Here is a 23074-nt window from a genome sequence, read left to right on the forward strand (position 1 = left end):
ATTTTAGAAAATTTTTTAAAAGATGAGTAAAAGAAATGTGTTTTTATACAAAGCTTAAAAAAGATGGGAACCACACGCAGCTTGCTAAATCACTTCAACTAATGTTGATGGAAACAAAATATCCCTATCTATGAAAATAATTGATAGATGAGACAGTATCCCCCCAAAAATGTTTTCAGATATTCAAATATTGGACCTGGTGATGTTGGAGAGGTTGTGAAATAAATAACATATGTGCTAGAGATACACAAGGGTGATATCTTTTGGGGATGAGATATTTGAAAAATGTTCTTTATAAATGTGTGTCTTATAAAATCTATAAATATGAAAATATTTTACTAGAGAGAAATACAAAGAACTTAAATATTCAAATGTACAGATATTGAGGTTATATGGCTTGATAAGAATACTTATAAAAAATAGGTTGGAATGGTGGTTGACTACAATCAGATAATAAGGTAGTAGAATGATGTGGCTGTAGAAGAAAAAAGCAATATCTATTTTAGGTTACATCAATAAAATATTATTTTCAATAACAGGAAATTGTATAGTGTGCTTTGGTAAGATTTTTCCCTTGAAATCCAGTATGGGTACCACATTTTAGAAAAGATTCAGAATAAACTAGATCACATAAAAAAACTTCCACAAAGATATCCACGGATTAGTAACTAAATCCCATGAGAAGAAATTAAAGGAAATGATTATATTAAGCTTGAGAAAACTAAAGAGAAACATGTTGGCCCCTTTCTATTGAATTAAAATCACAAAGGGAAGATTCTAATTGAATATGAGAAAAAACCCTTTTGAGCAGTAAAAGCAGGTTCACAGTAAAATCAGGTATCATTTTGGAAGTTAGATAGACAACTGACCAAGAGGTTTTAATTTGGATTGTGGCACTAAGGAGGGGAGGGTTTGATTTGATAGCCTAAATGGCAGAGGTAGGATTCAGCCTGTTTGCACCAGTTCGGGCGAACTGGTTGTTAATTTTTTGTCTAGTTCAGAGAACCAGCAAATCCCACCTTTGGCTGGTCCCACCCCGCCCCTCCCAAGAGTTCCCCACACGCCCTGTTTTAGCTTCCAGGGTGGTGCAAGAGGCCTTCCAGGGCCAAAATGAGGCACAAGGCATCGCGTCCCCCTGCACCCCATTTTGGTTTCCAGGATGGTGCAGGTGATTCCTTTAGGAACCTCCAATATGCAAACTGGTTACTTATCCTAAAATGAATTCTGTTTACCTAGAGCTTCAAATTTTGCTATTTACTGGGAAGGTGTGTAGCTAGTGTACATCTGACTTTGGGGATATTTCTTCATAACCAAACAAAAGTGTATTTTCTATGCAGTTCACGCCACTTGCTTGTTGGATCTGGATGTCACAAAGCAAAGCCCACATTTTGTAATTAACCCCCGCTCCCCGTTTTGGCTGGCAGAGTGCTGTAGGAGGCTGATTGCTATCATGCCCACCCTGGCCATGCCCATCCAGCCACACTCTCCGTCCCAGTCACTAGGCAGAGAACCAGTTGTTAAATTATTTGAATCCCACCACTGCTAAATTGTCTCTTTCAAATCTTTCAAATGGAAACTTAAAAGTAGAACAGATTGGGAAAGGATAATGCCAAACAGTAGGAATAAGAAAAAATGTTGAAAGTATTACGTGAAGCACATCATGGTTTAAGTCTTGAACTGGTCTTATAGTTCAAAGTGTGACCTACTTTTTGACATCATGTTAAGCCTTTAATCTGTGTTTATTGATCTTACTGTAAACTACATACTGTTCATGTATTGTACCGATAACATTGGAAACATATGGATGCTTTAAAATGGTCAGGAGAAGATAATTATGATGAAGAAAAATCCAAGATTTAAAAAGAGAAAAAGTATGAATATATATTCAAAGAACATTTAATGGAAAGGTTCATTATAACAAACTTTTGTGGCATTATGCTAAAGAAACTATAAAAAATCACACTATAGAAAGCAAAGATGAAAATATATCTTTTAAAAGAACTTAGTGAGCTGTATGCTGATTTTTTAAGGTGTTTTTCAGAGTGTGAATCTCTGCAGAAATAAATTCTTTTGATCCAAGATAAATGTAAAATGGTAACTTAAGTGACATTTCAGTGGTATTAAAATGTTAAAGAACAAAGAGAAAGTTACTTTAAAAAAAAAAATCTAATCTAGAATTTAGTATTCTTGGAGCTGTGGTTTATTTTCTCTGTTTTATTATTCCAGTGCATCTCCGGCATTAGAGTGGGCTGTTCCTCAGTCATCAAGACTAAAATACAGGCAGCTATTCAACAGTCATGATAAAACAATGAGTGGACATTTAACAGGTACTAGGACATGCGTTTTAATGAACACTTTAAAAATTATATTCAGTTTAAATAAAACACATTTAAAATGTATTCAGTTTTAAAATATGTTTGGTTTGATTAATTCTGCTAAATACTTGGAACTTGTGTAATGCAGCGGTTAAAAAGTCATGCCAATCAATGAGATATTAGTTATATTAGTGAAGGGGAACTTCTGGATTTAGAAGTGCTATGTCTCTGAATGCTAACTATTAGGGAAATAAAAGTGAGCCAGCATTTTGTTGGTCTCTTTTGGAAAATACATGTTGTGAAATGTGGGACTTTGATTGGATTCATCTATTTTATTTATTTATTTAACTGTAATCTTTCAGACCAAAATCCTCTTACAGCTGCTTGCAACCAACATAAATAGTTTAAATTAAGGACCCTGTTGATAGTATTAGATAAACAAACTTTTAAAATTGTTTTTTTTCCCATAGAGCAATTTGTGATAATGGCTTTCTGGTGAAATACAAGAATACCTGTTTTAACAATATCTCACCTTTAAAAAAATGCAGTTTTTAAAGTATTTATTTATTACAGTAATCGCAACCCCATGACAATTCTAAAGGAGACTCAGCAACCTACAACATTAGCAAAATAATCTAAAGGCATAAATAATCAGGACATAAAAACAAAGTCAAAATCAAAAAATAATCACCACAAACAAAAATAATCATGTATCCTGATCAAAACTGTATGGTATAGGTTCTAACCTGTTTCTAGAATTGTTGCAAAATGGATGCTCCACCAACTTCCATGAGGAAATACTCCATAAGGTGGGAGCTATTATAGAGATGGTCTGCTGTCATATCCATATTTGAAGGCAACAAAAGGGAAGGGAACTTTTGGCAGACTATTTCTTGAGGACCAGTCTTGACTGGTGAGACTGGATGAACAAATTGAGTTCTAACAAGATGTTAACCTGATTAGGGCTCTTTAACTATTGCAAATGCTTTGGCAAGTTTATATGTATTTGCCTGCTTCCATTCCCTTATTGTGACTGTTAGGTGAAATATTTTTAAGGCCAATGCTATTTCAACATTACAACATGTTGTTTGGTTAGGTGAAATAAAATTAAGTATTCTGCATTACCATTACTGAGGTACAGCATTAGTTCAATTGCAAATCATAATAGTAGACTGTGAATCTATGCTGGGCATATGAATGCAGTATGATATATTTCCCTTTTCATTTTTTTGCTGTTATACTTATTACTAGAAATTGAGCTCTAAAGAAAGCCTCTTATTCCTTAGCTTTCATCAATTTTTATATGTGAGCCCCCTCTATCCTGTGAACACTCTATGCCTTTTATTGAGCACCTATGCAAAATATGCATAATATGGAAATGTTAGTATATAGCAGCAGAAATCGGACAGTATCACCTTTTTTAACTAACAAGTTTTATTAATGGAAATATTTCTATGTATACATACATAAAATATAATATACAAAGCTGTAGAACTAATTGTTCCATTGATTAGAAACATTTGTCTTTGCCATTAAAACATGTTGATAATCTTCAGGAAAGTTGTTTTTACATTTCTTTGGAATAGAAAAGAGTTTTTTTCTAAAGGGCTGCATTGTTTAAGAAAACAATAAATATTTCATCAGAGTCTACTGCACTTGGACGGCTACTAAATTGGATTAAATAAATAAAAATAAATAAAATCAAAGCAACCATTTAAAAAATTCTGTATTAAAATGTATTATTGTGGCACGTTTTGCATTTACTAGGTCCACAAGCAAGAACTATCCTTATGCAGTCAAGTTTACCACAGGCTCAGTTGGCTACAATATGGTAAATGTTTTTCATAAAATTGTTTATCATCAGTTTATTTTCCAGATCTCACTTGTTTGCTTTATTTCAAATTTAAATTATCAACAATCTTTAGGGTAGACTTATGAAGAGAAAAATGCTTATTTCAATAAATTATTTTAGAATGTGTTCCAAATATACCTCTTAATGTTCTCTTACCTCTGTAACAGAATATGAATTATCACCATATTCCCAATTTAAAAGAGCTGCAAATATAAAGGGAGAGGTTCACTTTAGATATGAAGTTGAAAAAGGTATAAGAAAAGCTACTGAGAAAGTGCCTTAGCATGAGTGTGAGCTTATTGTTTGCACCTTTTTGATTCAAATGCATATTTACTTGGGATTGAATAGCTACCATGCAAGTCCAGGAAAAGCTAAAGCCAACAGGTGTGCTGTGTTTTCCTCTCCTAAATCACCTTTTTAAATTTGGAAGTAAAGAGCAGAACATCTCTAATAATAGCTAAATGATGCCAAGAAGAAAATAGGACAAAGGGATTAAATGCAAAAAAAGATGGAAAAAGCTGGATATGCATGGGCACATAGATTATTTAATGAGTAAATCTTGAGTAAGGTAACGGGGAACACTAAGAACATAGTCTCTTCCTTCTTCTTAGTTTAGCTTTAATAGAAAAAGAAATAGTGAAAATTTACTTAACTCTTTTTTCCCTCTCAATAGGAATCTTTCAGATATTGATCAAGATGGAAAACTGACAGCAGAAGAGTTTATTCTAGCTATGCATTTAATCGATATGGCTATGTCAGGACAGCCATTGCCACCTGTGTTATCCCCAGAATATATTCCCCCTTCATTTAGGTAAAATTTAGAGCTTGTGATTTTGATGCTGAATTTTATCTTTGGAATTCTACTCCTTATTTTGGTGTACTTTAGATAGCTTTATTATGTAAGGTATATAATGTCCAAGCCTGTCATTTCTTCTAATTTAGAGAGGTATTTTTTTTTGTCTAAACATAGTTTTAAGTTCTATGCAATTATGTTGTAGGGAAAAGCTAGGGATCCTTTTGTGAACCAGGGTCATCTACTTTTAATAAATTACAAATTTCCTGTGGAGTTGCTTCTTGGTCTGGTGGCTTACCCTGGTACACAAAACGATTCCTAGCTTTTCCGTAGAGCATAACTATAGAAAAATATATCATTGATGAGATCTTACACTGGATCAATGCCCCCTTCCCTTTCTGACATTCTTATTGCTGCAGAACCTGCAAACCAGATGGGCAGATTTAATAGATGGCAGCATTGCTTCCCTGCCTTTGCCAGGTCTCAGTTCTATGCTGCTTGTTCATTACCAAATCACGAACACATACAGTCTTATTGCAGACAAGACTTTTATATCACTGTTTCAATCAAATGGCTTTGTAAGTTGAATTTATCCATTGTATTAGGTTCCAATGAATGTCCTGTCCTGCAGTTTATTTAGGTTTAATGATTTGAAATTTAACCTTTAAATTAGTTATCTGCATAGTTGGGTAGGAAATAAAATGATAACATTAGAATAAATAACAGTAGTTTTGTGTGTGGGCATATATTTTAATGTATTCTTTATTGATAGAAGAGTTCGTTCTGGCAGTGGTGTATCTGTTACTAGTTCAATATCTGTAGAGCAACGGTTACCAGAAGAACCAGTATTAGAAGAAGAACAGCAGCAACTGGAAAAGAAATTGCCCGGTGAGTGAAAATGTAAATGAGTAAATTTGGGCTGCCTATTTTTGAAAGATACTATGTTCTGGAAAACCAACATTTATTTGAAATTAAGAAACATGTATTTTATGGAAATTATGTTGTGTGATATATAGGTTGCATTTGAACCAAGAACCCTTTATTACATTGTTGGTGTGAGAAAACCCCAAGGAGATTATGTAAAATAGAACACAAAAACTATATTTGCAGAGGTCATGTCAATAATATTTTTCACTTTAGCTTTTCTGTCATCAAGATTGCAGTGCAACTGTTTCTCACATTATTTTGGAAACAGTCATTATAGCAGCAGAGTAGATTGATGCTACTCCTGGAAATTGCCATGAAAATGGCAACTTCAACATTACCGTATTTTTCGGAGTATAAGACGCACCAATATTTTGAAGAGGCAAATTAAAAAAAAAGTTTTTGCACTCTGCAGACCTCCCAAAAATGACCCATTTTTCGTGAAAACGGGCCCATTTTTTTTTTCAAAAAGGGGGCATGCATAGCCTTTAGGACGCTTATAGAGTGCTCCTGGGAGCTGGTGGGGGGGGCAATAATGAGCAAAAACCGGCCCATTTCTTTGCTCATTTCTGCCCTCCCCAGCACCCAGGAGCACTCTATAAGCCTCCTAAAGGCTTTGCGCGGCCATTTTGGTGAAGGGGGCGGGGTTCCAGGAGGCAAAAAATGCTGTAGTCAGTGTATAAGGGTACCCAGATTTTCAGCCTCTCTTTTGAGGGAAAAACGTGCATCTTATACTCCGAAAAATGTGGTATTTAGAATTTCCAACATTATTTTTTTCACAAATTGAAAGAATTGTACTACCGTATTTCCACGAAAATACGGCAGGGTCTTATATTTTTTTGACTCACCAATATGGCCTTGGGCTTATTAAAGGGGAGGGCTTATTGTTTTTGGGTTGCTGGGTGGCTGCTCCCTTGCGAGCGGGCTCCCGAAGAGCTGGGCACAGCCTCAGGATCGAATGGCTGTGTTGCGCTGTAGCAGCAACACAGCAGCCATGAGGTGACCACACTCACGAACAGCCGCCCGGCAACCCCCCCTTTCCAGCCAGGCACAGCGCCACTGACCGATCTAGCGGTAGCTGGAAGGCACCAAGCAACGTGAACACCTGTTCGCCGCCTCCTGCGGCTCGGCGCCTTTGGACTGCCCCTAGGTGAGTGAAGGTGGCTCTGCATGGCTGAAGAGGGGGGTTGCGCAAGCGGCTTTTCTGCTCCCCGCTCATGCGAGTCACAGGCTCACAATGCCCTTGGCTAACTCTACAGTACCTGCAGAGCCAGGGCATCTCCGCTGCTGGCATTGCCCGCCGCTTGGGTTTTTTTTTCCCGGCGGACAGAGGATGGATGCCACTCTGAGAGTACGCTCTATGGTTGTATGCTACCATAGAGCATACTCCCAGAGCGGCATCCGTCCTCTGTGCTTTGAAAGCCGAAAACAAAAAAACCTGGGTGGCGCCAGCAGCGGAGATGCCCTGGCTCTGCAGGAAGCCCACTTGCAAGAGAGCAGCTGCCTGGCAACCCCTTTCTTGAGCACAGCGCCACTGGCCAACCTAGTGGTACCCCGAAAGCACCAAGCAACGCGAGCACCTTTGCCCCCCACCTCGTTCTGCGGCTTGGCGCCTTTGGGATACCGCTAGGTTGCCAAGGGGAGGATTGTTCAGGGGACTTATTTTCAGGGGTGGGCTTATATTTCCCCCCAGTATTTTTTCAATTTGGGAGTCCTTATTAATAAAGGTGTTTATTGTATGATTCATCATTACAATTTTAGTAAACCAATTACTGCTCCACAAATCATAACTGATAGTATCTATTTACTGGAGGCCAATTCCCATTTGATAGCATGAAATATATATAATGGTTATGACATATGGAAGAGAAATGCTTGATAAGAAATTTTGCCTAAAGTATGATTGCCAACTGTGGTATATGGAAGACTTATGAAGTATCCTTAGCATTATTTAACTATAAAGTATTAAGGAATATTGTGTTTCTTATATATATATCCATTTACAAGAATAATAAAGATCAGGCGTTTGTATATAGCATTTTACAATGTTAAAGTGCATTCCAGATAGACTATATGAGTGGAGCAGTAGCCTAGAGGTGGAGTTCTTGCCTCACAATCAGAAGGCTATGAGTTTGATCCTAGGTAGCGGCAGCTATTTCACACTCTGGGCACAATGAGTAAATATCTGCCGTGAACTCTACATTGGCGACAGGAAGGGCATCCGGCCAGTAAACACCCAGCTTCATTCAGTTGCCCGACTCCACCTCCATGTAAGGGATTACGGGGTCATTAAAAGAAAAAAGAAAAAAATAATAATTCCAGATAGGCTACATAACTTCATGTTTATATATGCACAAAACACATCTGAATTGTAATTGTAACATTTTTTAAAAGTTACATTTGAAGATAAAAAACGTGAGAACTTTGAACGTGGCAATCTAGAACTTGAAAAGCGGAGACAAGCTCTTTTGGAACAACAAAGAAAAGAGCAAGAACGCCTTGCACAGTTGGAAAGAGCAGAGCAGGAAAGGAAGGAACGTGAACGGCAGGAGCAGGAGCGGAAAAGGCAACTGGAATTAGAAAAACAATTAGAAAAGCAAAGAGAATTGGAACGCCAAAGGGAAGAGGAAAGGAGAAAAGAAATAGAAAGGCGTGAGGTAAACAAATATTTTCAGAGGAACATTCATAGTTGAAAACTTATATTGGGATTATTATATGTTATTTCTTTTTCTTTTTTCTGTTTTCTTTTCAAAGTTATATAAATGAGATATTTGGCAAAATGGGGAAGGAATCATTTAATGTTTTTGCAATATTTTGTCAGAAAGGTACTTATAAGTATTGTTTCCTTAACTTGGCTCTAAATCATGACCATGTAAACTTTGGCTGTTAGGTTGCACCGAATCTAAATTATTACTGCCCACTGTTTATCTTTTAAGCATAAATAAATGGTCTGGTACTGAAACTTTAAAAAGTCCTTGCGAGTTTGGGATTTAAGGACAGTAAGACATTGTTTACCTCACCAGGGGACAGTTTTTAGCAACTTATTTATCAAATAATATTTGATAGTTGCTTTTATTATTATTTAATTGCTAGTTACTGAACTTTTGTAGAATGTTCATCTATGCCTTTCAAACAGGTTTTGCCTAATTATCAAATTGTCTGAATTTTTTAATATTACTACTATTTACTAATTTTAAAATTAGTATACTAATTTAGTTTAGCTATCTTGTAAATCTCTGTTCATTTTAATAGATAACACATTTTTGTTTTTCATTCTTCGGCTTTGTAACCTTTCTACCTATAATCTTTAGTTCAGTAGAATAACATTTGAACTAACATACTAATATTTGTATGTATAAGAACTTTCTAATCTGGCTACTTTTCTTACATTCATAAATTGTGTACTCCTGGAGAGAGTTAATTTGCATAATCACACAAGTGTCTAATTAAAATCTATTTTAATTAGAGTAAAGATCCAAGGAAATATTGGGAAGGAAATTGAGGACTTAATATCTAGTTTATATTAGGAAGATGACAGGGAGACATATATCTGCACTTTGTATGAATACAATTATTACATACAGTACTATACATTATTGTATAGGTTGGAACTTATATTTTAATAGAACTACAAAAGTGAACAATTTTTTTTCATATTTTTAAACTAACAAAGGCTGCTAAAAGAGAACTGGAAAGGCAGAGACAGCTTGAGTGGGAACGTAATCGTCGTCAAGAATTGCTGAATCAAAGAAACAAAGAACAAGAAGATATAGTTGTTTTGAAAGCTAAGAAAAAAACTTTGGAGTTTGAACTGGAAGCTTTAGTAAGTGAGAAACATTTGCCAGATATTTTCAAAATTAGATTTTTTTCCATAATTTTTTTTCTAATCATCAAAACATAATTTCCTGTTTTTGTTTCATGCAAAAAGTGAAGGGGTTTGCCAGTCAGCATTAAATTGACGATATATTTTCTGTAATCATAGCTGCCAATTTGGCCATCTCAGCAATTCCATCATGTTTACCATCTATTCCTCCATTGTGCGTAAAGCTGAATTCCACTACCCCCGCCCCTTTGTGCATGTAATAATCTTGCTGTAAACTTTGTATTCATGAATCCCAAAACAAAGGTATCTGGTTTCAATTGCATACTGGTCTTTAAACTCTCCTGTGTTGTATTAATATATATTTAAACTCTCCTGTGTTGTATTAATATATTATATATATATAATTGAGTCCAGAATTTTCTAGGATTTGCCATAACCCATCAAGCACAATAAAGCGTCTTGTTTGGCTTTCTGGCATAAATTGGAAGTGCCTTTATAGTTCTCAACAATTTTTCTGGTGACATATGCCAACAATGCATCACTTTATAAAAAATATATATTATACACAATAACATGTTCATTGTTTGTACACAATTCTGTCTCAAATTCAGTCATACAGTGTTCAGAATCAAAAGTTATCTTATTTATTTTGCATCTTTCCAGCAATTGTACATAGGAAAACTGTTGACACATGTATCTTTCCACTGCCAACTCTTCTCTTGATTTTATTTTACACTAACTACACATGACCCACTGAGGCATCATTTCAGATATGTTTCCTTAATATCTCCTTTCTAAACAGAGAAACAGAAATGAACATAGGCAAAAAAGCAGAAGTGACTTCCGGTTTCTTGCCAGCTTGATTGCAGCTGACTAACCTCCAGCAGCTGATGGTTGCTGGGCCTGAGGAAGGCTAGGGTGGGACTGGCCTATCTAATCTCAAATAGCTGAAGGAGAGATCAATCTACTGAACCTCCAGGTGGCAGCACTGACACAGCAATACAACAGCACTGAAGTGGCCACAGATTTGTGAAATTTTAACCCCCTGGGACTCATGGTTCCAGATTTTGGACACTTTCTATAAATTAGCCCACTTGAAGAATGGGATCATTGATGCACTCTGAGCTTGGTGGTTTGCTTGCAGATGTTTCATTACCAAACTAGCTAATATCATCAGTGTACACTGATGATGATGTTACCTCATTGGATAATGAAACGTCTGCAAGAAAACCACCAAGCTTGGAGAGCACCAAGTGTGCTAAGTTCAACCCTGAGCTACAAATATTCTCGTCTGCTGGTACTATATGAATTTCCTTGGTTTAAAACTGTTGCCCTATTTCACCCAACTGAAGATTAAAGATAAAGGAAGACAAATTTTTAATAATATATTTTACATTCTCCTTGGCAAAATTCTAATATATCAGAGCAAGTTAACTTTTATATAAAATGCTTCTTGTGCTGAGAGCCACAAAGGTACTTTTGGGCACAATCTAGGTTTATATCTATTCCATATTCTGAATATGGTATGTCTAACAAAACAATATTTTATAGTTTACATTAAACTTAGTTTTGTTGTATCATAAATATCCATGCTACACAAATGTGAAGTTGTGTCCTTCTAATTCCAAAAGCCTTCTGTTTTTCAGTAGCATCCATTCTTTCATCCAGATTAAACAATAAACTACAAAATATAATTTTAAATCAGGTAAACCCAATCCTTCTCTTTCTTTTACATCTTGTAACAGTTTGTATTTAGCATGAGTTTTTCAGCTGGTCCATAAATTTAGTTATATCTTTCTACTATTTTGGGGGTGTGTGTGCATCAATCAAAATGGATTTTGTCTAGAACAAAAATAGCGTTTAGGCAAAACATTCATCTAGGTCATAAGAATTTTCCCCAATGGCAAGTGCATTTTCTTTCATCTTAACATATCTTTTTGAACTTCATTCCTAGTTGTAACATAATTATCTTGAAATAGCGTACAGTTCAAATTTATCATATACCCAAGTATTTTACCTTCTTAATCTAGTAATCCACTTTGTTGTTTAATTATATTTGATCTTGTTTCTTTTATTTTTTTCAACATCTTTTATTTCTGTTTCTTAATCTTAAAACATTGTCTTGTTCATTTTTGTATTTTACATGATTTAGCTAAATTTCATTGGTTATTTGTCCTTTTTATGAAATATAAATCAATTTTATTCATTTATAAAATTCTCTCCAAAGTTCATAACGTCCAAAACTTTAAATAGAAAAGTCCAATTCAAATTACCAAAAGTTTTTTCTGCACTTAAAAAAAATAATGCAGCTTGTTTTTTATTATGTTGTTCAAAAGATTCTAAAATATCCAGCACAATTTTAACATTCTTTTTACTGTCGTTTAGGTAAAAATCCACACTGATCTTCATGAATAAGTTATTGTAAAATTAGTTTCAATCTGTCAGCTGAGACTATTGTGAAAAATTTGTAGTCTTTATGCAATAATAATATTGGTCTATAATTTCTTTTTGAAATCAAATCTTATTCCTCTTTAGGTATAAATGCTATATTTGCAGTTTTGCAAGTTTCTAGAATCTTTCCTCTCTGTAAAATAAGATTATCTGTGTTTTGCAAAGGTTGTAGAAATCCATCCTAAAATTATTTATAGGAAGAGCCCAATAATTCATCTGGTACAGGTACTTTTTTTGTTTAAAAATTTTAATAGCTTCAGAAACCTAGAGAAGATGATAAGAAAGAAAGAAAGAAAGAAAGAAAGAAAGAAAGAAAGAAAAGAAAGATTATGAATGGATCTACAGCTATAAAAGGTTGTAGATCCATTCATAATCTTCCTTTCTTTATCATCTTTGGTAGATTTAAAAAAAAATATTCATCTATTTTCTCCAAAGGAATATCAAGCCCTTTATATAAATTGAAATAGTACTGATAGAATGCTTTTTATATTGCTGCATTGTCCATTAATACAGTATCTTTCTCTCTCTCTTGAAGTTTCAATATAATTTAATTTATTTTATTAATTTGGATGCTAGCTATTTCTCTGATTATTTACAAATTGAAGATTTGTCTTTGCATTAATTCCCTTTACATTTCTCATTTCTCTTACCTTCGATATCTATAACTCTTGCTGTAAGAGTTTAATTTGATGAAGATATTTATCTTTCTTGCAGGTTTCTTTAATTATTTTTAACTCATCTAAAATAGTCTGAGTTCTCTCTTGATTCTTTTTAAGTTCAGGATTATTTTCTGTGAAATATCTTCTAATAAAAGTTTTACTTGCATCCTGGGCATCCTTACATTTATATCTTTATTTAGATTTTTAAAAATACTGTTAATTTCCTTTTACAATTCTTTACTATTTATTTCTTTGTGTAATTGCATTTTATTTAATCTTCATCTAAAAGAATTATATTTTCTTTTTGTAGACTAAACTTTATGATCAGAACAAGGAATCTTTTTCAACTTAGAGGTCTAACTAAAAGAACTTGGAACCAGTTTTGCATTCCAATTAAAATCTGAGTAAACCACTATTTTCTTTCCCTGTTGAAGAATGATAAAAAACATCAACTGGAAGGGAAGCTTCAGGATATCAGATGCAGATTGACTATTCAAAGACAAGAAATTGAGAGCACAAACAAATCTAGAGAGTTGAGGATTGCAGAAATCACACATTTACAACAGCAGTTACAAGTAAGTTTATCGTTTTTAAAAACGTTTAAAATTAGATCTTATGTATTCTTGTATGAAAGAATAGGGCTTAATTTATGAGAGTTGAATCTATTAGTTGCTTAATTAGTATATGTGTTAGGCAATAAGTATGTGGCAACAGTGAAAATTAGCAGTATCCTAGGGAAATAAACTAATTTGTTTCCCATTTTTTTTCTCCAGAAGCCAGTGCACACGATGGGGTAGTTTTCTTTCCACGTCCCACAGAATCTATTCTGATACTGAAATTCAGTTAAGTTCAGTAGCTGTTAAATTATGCTGCTTAGGAGCAAGTGTATCTTAAAAAAATATTCCCACAGATACTTGAGGTTGGTCCCCTGGTTTTCTGAAGCAAAAAATGTGACATCTGGGATTTCAGGCAAATTTTCACTTTAAAATGCTTTCATTTCTTAATTTGGATGTTTTTCTACTCCTGCTGCCTGCTTTGTACTGCAGGCATTTCCCTAAGTATCTTTCCAAGACTATATTTAGTAACTTCTGCAGATAATCGTTAGTAGTTGAATTACTGAAATACTTTTAATTTGTCATAGCACAAATATTAACTATTAGAATATGCATTTTCTTATAATTCTCAAGCAGAATAATTCTGTTAGATGGCAATGATTATAGTTATATAGTGGCTGAACCCTATAAAATTACACTTTCATCAAAATTGATTTGGAATTCCTATGAAATGTCTTTACCCAATACCTGTTTTTACAGGCATGCACTAATATCTGGCTTACTGATAATGACAAGTGCTCTTCCCTTTCTGTTCTGTTGTAATAAGAACTCCAGTGAAATAAGGAAGACTTAGGGGTGAAAAATCTCTTCAAAATCTTGATATGTGAAAAAATGGGTGTAATTTAAGCAGGTTTCTTCAGAGGAAATATCCTAATGTTATCTTTGAGGTGGTATTCTAGTAACACAAATTTGTTTTCAAGATTTTATGGAATTTTTCTGTCACTTCAAAGTGACAGCAATAACACGTGTAGAAATCCTAGACATCATCTTCTATCCTCTTGCTTTATTCTATTGTGTTGTGAGAGGAAGCTGTGACTTACAACAGGGAGAAATATTTGGGGACTATTCTGCACAGTGGCTTTTTCTTTTTTAGCAGGCTTAAGGAACTGTTTTCTCAGAAAAGCGGTTTTTGGCGAATGATGAAGCAATTGTGATATGCTACTTGTGGTTATAACTACAACATCTCATGTTATTTCTTTTAGGAATCTCAGCAAATGCTTGGAAGGTTGATTCCAGAAAAACAGTTACTCAATGACCAGTTAAAGCAAGTTCAGCAGAACAGCTTGCATCGTAAGTTCATTTAAAAATGGTTCTTTGCTTGCAGAAATATATATATTGTAAGGTCATTCCATTTAAGAATCACTAAATCTGGAGAGTCTCTTAATATTCATTGTCAGTATTTTTTTTAAATAGGAGATTCATTTCTCACTGTCAAAAGAGCTTTAGAAGCAAAGGAGTTAACATGCCAGCAGCTTCGTAACCAGCTAGATGAAGTAGAAAAAGAAACCAGATCAAAACTTCAGGAAATAGATATTTTCAACAACCAACTAAAGGTAAACAGGTTTAAGTTATATTATAATTAAGCAAGTCTTCAACTTCACCATTTGCAGTATAAATTTTGAAAATTGATGTGAGCATGTATATCCAGTTTTAATTTTTTTAAAAAGACCTGGTCCCTGTTTTCAAGATGAATATGTTTTTGGTGGTAAAATATGCTATCATGATAAAAATGTAAGAGGACAGACGAAATGACGCTGATTGTATTATTGGAAAAATGTTAGCATTTCCTAATATTTGAAAATTGAAAATTCTTCCCATAAAAGTTTGAGAGTCCCAAAAGGTAACGTATTCATCTTTTATTAGAACGCACCTCTAAGAATTAGGAATTCTTAGAAAGCTAAATGGACAAGTATTAATCAGGTCAGAATAAGCTTTTGCTTGCTGGCTTACTCAGAATAAGGTTCTATTAAAAGAGTGGGATTTAGGCCAGGGAGATCCATAATCAGTAACAACAGTCTTGTAGGAGAATGTGATCATTGAACAAAATCCCATTAAAAACAGTCTAAAAGTTTAAAGCACATAATATTAAAAAAGCAAAAATAGTTATATAGTCAATATGAACAGATCACAGTGAATTTTACAAACATAAAACAGAATTTTAGTTCAAATTGGAGCTAGACTGCTTTTTTATTGCGCTCCTATCACATACTCAGAAATTGCAGACTTGATAAAATAGCTTAAATCCAGTGGTAATTTTATTACTGTTGAAGTTATCTGCAGTAGGTTGGAATGCCAGATAGCTGTATTAACCTCTTTGCTTAATTTTATAAATTGCATTGCACTGATTCCTTAGGTGCCTATTTACAAAAAGACAATCAAAACTGCTAGTTATCAGCTTATAAATCTTTTAAACACAATTAGCAAAATTTATGCTAAACATCTATATAATAATCTATAGTACTTCATGGAAGAATGTTTATTGCCCTAGAGACTGTATGTATGTATGTATGTATGTATGTATGTATGTATGTATGTATTTATTTATTTATTTATTTATTTATTTAAAAGCAGCATATAATTCAATTCCCAAGAATAGCCATTGAGTGAAGTTGTCAACCTCTAAATTATATTACAGTATTTCATTACAAATCAGGTTACCTCTGTGTTGCCCATTTCTGTTCAAAAAAGAGTGAAGCAGGGTTGTCTGCTTGCTACCTTCCTTTTAAATGTCTACATAAACCCCATAATCCAAACTCTAGAAAATACTGAATTTCATCCAGCCCAGTTGAGTAATAAATGTATATCATTTTTTATGAGATGATGCCATCATTCCGTTTTGAACAAATCAAAGCATAAATATCCATAAAGTGCAAGTTCTTGATATATAATTAGATTAACTGTTAAACAAATTATTCTGTCTTCAGTGCTGTTTGATGTGTACTTCTGCTTATTTTAATTTTATGGATTTTGGAATTTGTGTTTTTGATGGATATGTTCAATATATTAATGTTAATTTTATAAGAACATTTTATCAAGGGGCTGAGCAGCTTCCCTATGGGGAAAATTTGCAATGTGCTTACCTTTTTAGTTTAGAAAAAGAGTGAACAGGGTAGGCAGAAAAAAATTACCAAGTTTAGATTAGGAGAAACTATTTTCTTGGTTGGTATTAGAATATTGTTGTAACTTTATACCCAAATTCTGTTAATGTATTTTGACACATTTTAACATTCTAGGAATTCATGTTTGTTAGGCATTGTTAAGATGGTAAAACTAGAATTGTAACTATCATTTTAGTACAGTACTGTTGAGACGTGACATACCCTGTCCTATATGAACATAAATTAGTGATTGTTCTAGAACATCAGGCTTGGTTTTTGAGATTATAAAAATTATTCTGATGTTATTGATAGCACATCAAATCCAGAGCTGCCTTTTAGATTTCTATCTAAAAGGTAAGAAAATTAATATTTGAAAATTATTATCTTAAGTGATCAGTAAAAACAGGATGCAGAGAATGAACATCATTTTGCAGATAAGCCAGTGGAACTTTTGAGAAATTTGAAAATCTATTCATTTTGTTTCTGGATGTACAAGCACTTCAGGTTCAGAAAGAAAAGCAAACAAGTTGAATTTGAATTGTGGAATCCTTGGTGCTTTCTGAATTTGCTACATATACTCTTTTATCATTTAAGATGATAAGTCATATAGACTTTTTATAAACAATTCTTGTCATTTCAGGTTGTCCAATAAAAGCAGTAAACGTTTAGGTTTGATAGTCAAGATCAAATCTAAAGCATTTGAATAACTAAAACAAATATAATATCAGATATAAATCATACTACAATGAGTTTGAAGTAAGGCGGTTATATAAAATTTTAAATTAGTTTATTTGGTTTTTTTGGATGAACTTTTGTTCTTCGTGCTGAGAAACAGGAAACTGATTAAAATATCCTTTGCACTATATAGTAACCCACCATTTCATTATTGCAGGACCTGAGGGAAATACATAACAAGCAGCAGCTACAGAAGCAAAAGAATATAGAAGCTGACAGACTAAAACAGAAGGAGCAGGAGAGGAAAACAGAGCTGGAAAAACAGAAAGAAAACCAGAGGTAAGCTTGAATTTGGAAAGCATATTGTTTCTTGAAAGGAACTGATCAAAATCTTGAACAACCGGTTACTTATATTCTGGAAGGACTAATTATCCATATGTTTGGAAGAAGCTTGGCTTTTGGCATGGATGCATAATTATCTTTTTCTTTTTTTAATTCTTTTAAATAAAGTGTGTCATATTTTAATATTTTCCAGAAAAGTATTGATAGAAACATTTTATTTGATTTAGTTAGCAAACTAGCAGCACTTCCTTAATTTAAAGTTGTATTTTCCCAGAAGTGCATGACTATATAGTATGGCTTCTCCGAGGAACCAGATGATATCATACAATTGATCCAAAGCATGTTTCTTGTTTGGGAGCCAACTATCACACGTTCTATTTTAATTGATTAATATTTTTATTGTTGTAAGTTAATATGTGTGTATGTGCACAATTAGTTTCAATTAAGATGAATTTAACTTTATTTGAAATAATAACCTAAATATTAGATAGCTGATTATCTGTTTGTTATATTAGATTCAAGCTAACAGTAACTCTATGTATGTGTGGGTCCTTGGTGCTTTCTGAGCTTGATTATTTTCTTGTAGACGTTTCATTACCCAAACTAGGTAATATCATCTGTGTTAGTAAAGAATAGGATTTGCTCTCAACTTATATTCTAGTGGCTTACCCTGTCAGTGTTGCTGGAACCAACAATCAAGAAATAAACAATGCCCTAATCAAACAACTGCCAAAGAAGTTAACAGTAAACAGCCCATCCAAAGAACCACTCCCACCAACATGTCTGAATATCTCCCTGAATTTTTAAGAACTTTTCCAATTAAGGCAATATATTAGAAGTTTTGCCATTGTTGAAACCATTGAGGCAAGGAAATATTTCTGCAATGACATGGTTTGTTTAGAATATTTCTAAATATCATTTATATGTTTTGCACTAATTAGAAAAACCCAAGACAGAGAAAGACAGTGGCTTGACAGAATACAACAGGAAGAAGAACATTCACGGTCAAGAAAAAATCAAGAGGAAGAAAAACAAAAATGGGAAGAATTAAACAAAAAGAAAGAAAATGATGAGAAGAACAAACAGGAAGTGCAGGAAAAAATGAATAACTTTTTTCATCAACATAAAGATTCAACAAAACCAACTATCCAAGCTCCTTGGTCAACTGCAGGTACAAAATAACGGAATACTACGATTAAATGCTCATAAAACCTTATGTTCTTCTCTTCATGTACTACTGACTGAAGTTTGGATAGTTGTCTATGTTTTTCTCATTTTCAAACCAGCAATATTTTTATATTTATGATTTTTATGATTGCATTTAAATTTTTTACTGTAAATCATTTTGAGATGCATTTTGGAACCAGTGTAGAGGAAATGAATAATAGATATTTTGTTTTCAATAAATTAATACTATGAACCAAGCAGATTAAACTGGAAGCAAATGAGAAGCAGACTAAATTTGAAGCAGGCTACAATTTATCTTTTGTTTTTCCCCAGTGCACAGTGGAACCTCAGTGTTTATTTATAAGTCTCTAAACTAAACCTAGAACTATATTTGATTACATTCATATTACTATTTCAGAAATATGATTTAAAACTTCTATTGATATCCTATTTTTTTCCTCTAATTCAAACTATTTGTTTGCATGCTTATCTTCCTATAAAGGAAGCTTCTTTTGGGGGTTCAATGAAAACTTCTTACACTAAAAACAAAATACAATTCAATGCTAACACAATCTTTCAACCAACATGGATTGAATGCAGTACTAAATAAGAACAACATACTCAAAAGGAGATACAGCCAAAAATAAATAAATGCATTTTTGCTTCTTTCCCCTTCCTCAAATTTCTATTTAGATGAAGTTGGTTTGATTATTTTTAAATATAATTTGATGTCACACTTTCATGCTCGTGTACACACAATTACCGTATTTTTCGGAGTATAAGATGCACCGGAGTATAAGATGCACCAAGGTTTTGAAGAGGCAATTTTTTTAAAAGTAGGTAGGTAGGTAGAGGGATAGAGAGGGAGAGAAATACAGTAGGCAGGTAGGGAGAGAGAGAGTGTGTGTAGTTAGGTAGGTAGGTAGGTAGATAAAGGGATAGAGAGAGAGAGAAAGAGTGAGTGTGTGTGAGAGAAATACAATAGGTAGGTAGGGAGAGAGTATAGGTAGGTAGAGGGATAGAGAGAGAGAAATAGAGAGAGAGAGAAATACAGTAGATGGGTAGGGAGAGAGTGAGAGTAGGTAGATAGGTAGGTAGGTAGAGGAATAGAGAGAGAGAAATAGAGATAAAGAGAAATACAGTAGATAGGTAGGTGTTTCTGCTGGCACAGCACTTGATCAATGTATTTCCCATCAATCAGTTAAAGAGCTTTCCAAAAGGAAAAAAAAGTTTTTGCACTCTGCAAACCTCCCAAAAACGGGCCTGATTTTTTTCCAAAAAAGGCATGAATAGCCTTGGGGGGGGGGCTGGCAGAGTGCTCCTGGGGGAGCAAAACTGAGCAAAAAACTGTTTTTTGTCAAAAAAATTGCACACATAGCCTTATGGAAGCTTATAGAGTGCTGCTGGAGGAGGGGGGAAACGGCCTGTTTTTTGCTCATTTCTGCTCTCCCCAGCCCCCAGGAGTTCTCTGATAGCCTCTATAAGAGTATGCACGGCCATTCTCCTCTTTTTTGAAGAAAAAAGGTACGTCTTGTACTCCGAAAAATATGGTATATACAGTGAAAATTCAACAACATACCTCGATACAAGACACTTCACATGCTATAGAACAGCTTTACTGTTTTATTTCATTTGACTGATGACATCATGGCAAATGATGTAAATGGCACATTGTTCAATGTATTGATTAATAGAAGACCTGTCTTCCTAATTAGACATTTCAGTGAGCACTCTTACTTGGTACAAGCACATTTTTTTTTCATATAATAGCATCTGAAATTTTATAATACGCTTGTGATTAGGTTTTATTCATTTTTTTAAAATTAAAATAGTAAATACAAATAATGAAAACGCCATCCAAAAATATAGTTAACAAACTTATGTACAGTATAGTGGTTAAATAAAGTAAAGGTAATATCAAGAAAAAACACTAATTTAAAAGTTGTGAATGTATTTTGCAATCTGCAGTTGATCCTTGTATTGTAAATTGTGTTTAAATGAATGTTTGAATGCTGCTTCTGCAAAAATTTAGATTACATTGAGAATGTGAATACAAATGATGCTGTTGCATGCAAATTAAATTTCTCTCTTGAGATATAATTCAAAAACAACATATCTGTTTTTGTGGATCTAGAAAAGGCTCCACTAACTATTTCTGCTCAGGAAGATGTAAAAATAGTTTATTATCGAGCTCTGTATCCTTTTGAATCCCGAAGCCATGATGAAATCACTATCCAGCCAGGAGACATCATCATGGTAAGAGAAGAGTGCAGAATTGCCCCAAAATCCCAAATACTTTTCACATCTTAATAGAGGGGACATGTTGTGAAAATAATGTGGCTGTGTAGTAATATCTGGGGGTGTTATAGAGACTATAGGGCTATAAGAAGGCAAATAGCGAAAACGTGATGAATAAGGCTGTGCTGTATTTTGGATTTGAAGGCAAAAAGACTTTGGAAATTATTGGGTCATTACTGCCTGCAACTGGAAAAAGGTACTTGTTTTAAGGAGTTGGTGGTTGTTACTCCTTAAACTAAGGAGTTATAAACATCTAGAAAAGGTCACTTTAAAAAAATCCCATTTTTTATTTTTTATTCTCTTACATACCATTTTAAATATACATTCACATAATTGTTAGCCTTTTTTACATTTGTCATACTTATACATTTGTTATTCCATTTAATAGGTTATAATATACAGTTTGGGTTGCTTTATTTACCATCCCTTCTGCCTGTTATAACACCACCTTATTTTCCCTTTTCTCCCTCCTTTTTCTACTTTCTTCCTTTCCTTCTCTCCTTCTTTCTTTCCTTACCTCTCCCCTACTCCTACTCTTCCCCTTCCTACCTTCTCTCATTCTCTTTCTCTCCCTTCCACCCTCCTCTTCTTACCTCTTTCTTCTTTCCCCCTCTTCTTCTCATTCTCTCCTCCTTTCTCCCTTTCTTTTTCTGTTGTTATATGTGTCTCTTTCAAATCTCAGTTTATGTTTTCTTGGGATGGTATTTCCACAAATCCAAATTTAGTATCATTTCTTATCTCTTACTTCACTAATCTATCCTAACTATGTTTTCCCCCCTTATATCTCATTCTTGAATATATACTTGTATATTTAATATTTTCTTTTCTGTTTTCCCCTTCTCCCCCCCCTTTCATTTAATAGTGCATTGTCTGGGTTCTGTATCTTCTTACTTTCTTTTCTAGCTTCTTTTCTCTAGCCAATTATCTTCCCCATGTCTTGCAGTACACTGATTCCTCTTTATCCTTTATTTTCAGTGTCAACCTGTTCATTTCTGCACAATCTAGAATCTTTTTTTTATTATCTCTTCATCTGTTGGTAACTTATTTAATTTCCAATTTTGGACAAATACAATTCTCGCTGCTGTAGTTACATGTATAATCAAATAAATATTCTCTTTCTTAAGTTTCTCTGGGATAATACCTAGTAAAAATATCTCTGGTCTAAATTCTATTTCTTGTATCATTTTCTCTAGCCATACTCTTATTTTAGTCCAATATTTCCTTGCTTCTGCGCATGCCCATCACATATGATAATAAGAACCTGGTGCTTGTTGACATTTCCAACATTTCACTGACTTGTTTTTAAACATCTTTACTAATTTTTCCAGTGACGTGCCATCTATAAAACATTTTGTATAAGTTTTTTTTGTAAGCTGTTGACATGGTTGATTTATAGTTCCATTCCCATAGTTGTTACCACTTTTCTAGCTCAATTGTGTAGCTCTTTGCCCAAGTTAACATTGTATCTTGAACCACTTCCTCTTCTAACCTAGTTCTTAATAGATGGCTATATTGTTTCTTGATTATTCTTTCTTCCGTTCCCATAAGTATCTTATCCAACTCTGAACTTCCCAAGTTAAAATCGTAATCCCTTTTATCTTTTTCATATCTTGATTGTATTTGCAATTGTGAAAACCATCCTATATCGACCCTTATTCTTCTAATTCTTGTTTTTATTTTAGTTCCCTCCTTTCTGTTAGGATATCTTTATATCTAATAATATTTTTCATACTACAAATATTTGGATGTGTCAATGCTTATTATCTTATTTCTCAATAAGATCCATTCTTTCATCCAAGTTAGTCCCGCTGCTTGATAATACAATTCCCAGTTTGGTAATCCAAATCCACCTCAAGCTCTTGCATCTTGCAACATTTTTATACTAATTCTTGCTTTTTTCCCTTGCCATATGTATTTCCCCACTATTTTATTCATACTTTCAAAGTATTTTTTCTCTAATTTTATTGGTATTGTTTTGAATAGGTATAGCAATCTTTGTAATATATTCATCTTTACTACGGCTATTTTTCTCATTAATGATAATTGTAGGTTTTTCCATCTTT

At 33.7% G+C, this 23074-nt stretch overlaps 1 protein-coding gene across 7 annotated transcripts in view; it reads left to right on the forward strand.

Moving 5' to 3' along the window:
- The window catches only part of ITSN1 (intersectin 1), a 104747-nt gene that overhangs the window by 40385 nt on the left and 41288 nt on the right, over positions 1-23074 (forward strand). For 6 of the 7 annotated variants that reach the window (XM_087721618.1, XM_087721619.1, XM_087721622.1 and 3 more), the window contains 12 exons: positions 2227-2327; positions 4083-4146; positions 4841-4978; positions 5733-5848; positions 8279-8541; positions 9558-9707; positions 13252-13392; positions 14634-14721; positions 14845-14984; positions 17422-17543; positions 18488-18717; positions 20848-20969. In XM_087721618.1, the coding sequence (XP_087577744.1) occupies positions 2227-2327; positions 4083-4146; positions 4841-4978; positions 5733-5848; positions 8279-8541; positions 9558-9707; positions 13252-13392; positions 14634-14721; positions 14845-14984; positions 17422-17543; positions 18488-18717; positions 20848-20969 (1675 nt within the window). The remainder of the gene's footprint in view (positions 1-2226; positions 2328-4082; positions 4147-4840; positions 4979-5732; positions 5849-8278; positions 8542-9557; positions 9708-13251; positions 13393-14633; positions 14722-14844; positions 14985-17421; positions 17544-18487; positions 18718-20847; positions 20970-23074) is intronic. The other variant, XM_087721620.1, reaches the window with a different exon arrangement.

The sequence above is a fragment of the Thamnophis sirtalis genome, unplaced genomic scaffold, assembly GCF_051295495.1.
Source record: "Thamnophis sirtalis isolate CommonGarterSnake01/CBP01778 unplaced genomic scaffold, rThaSir2_p1.2 scaffold_8, whole genome shotgun sequence".
NCBI lineage: Eukaryota > Metazoa > Chordata > Lepidosauria > Squamata > Natricidae > Thamnophis > Thamnophis sirtalis.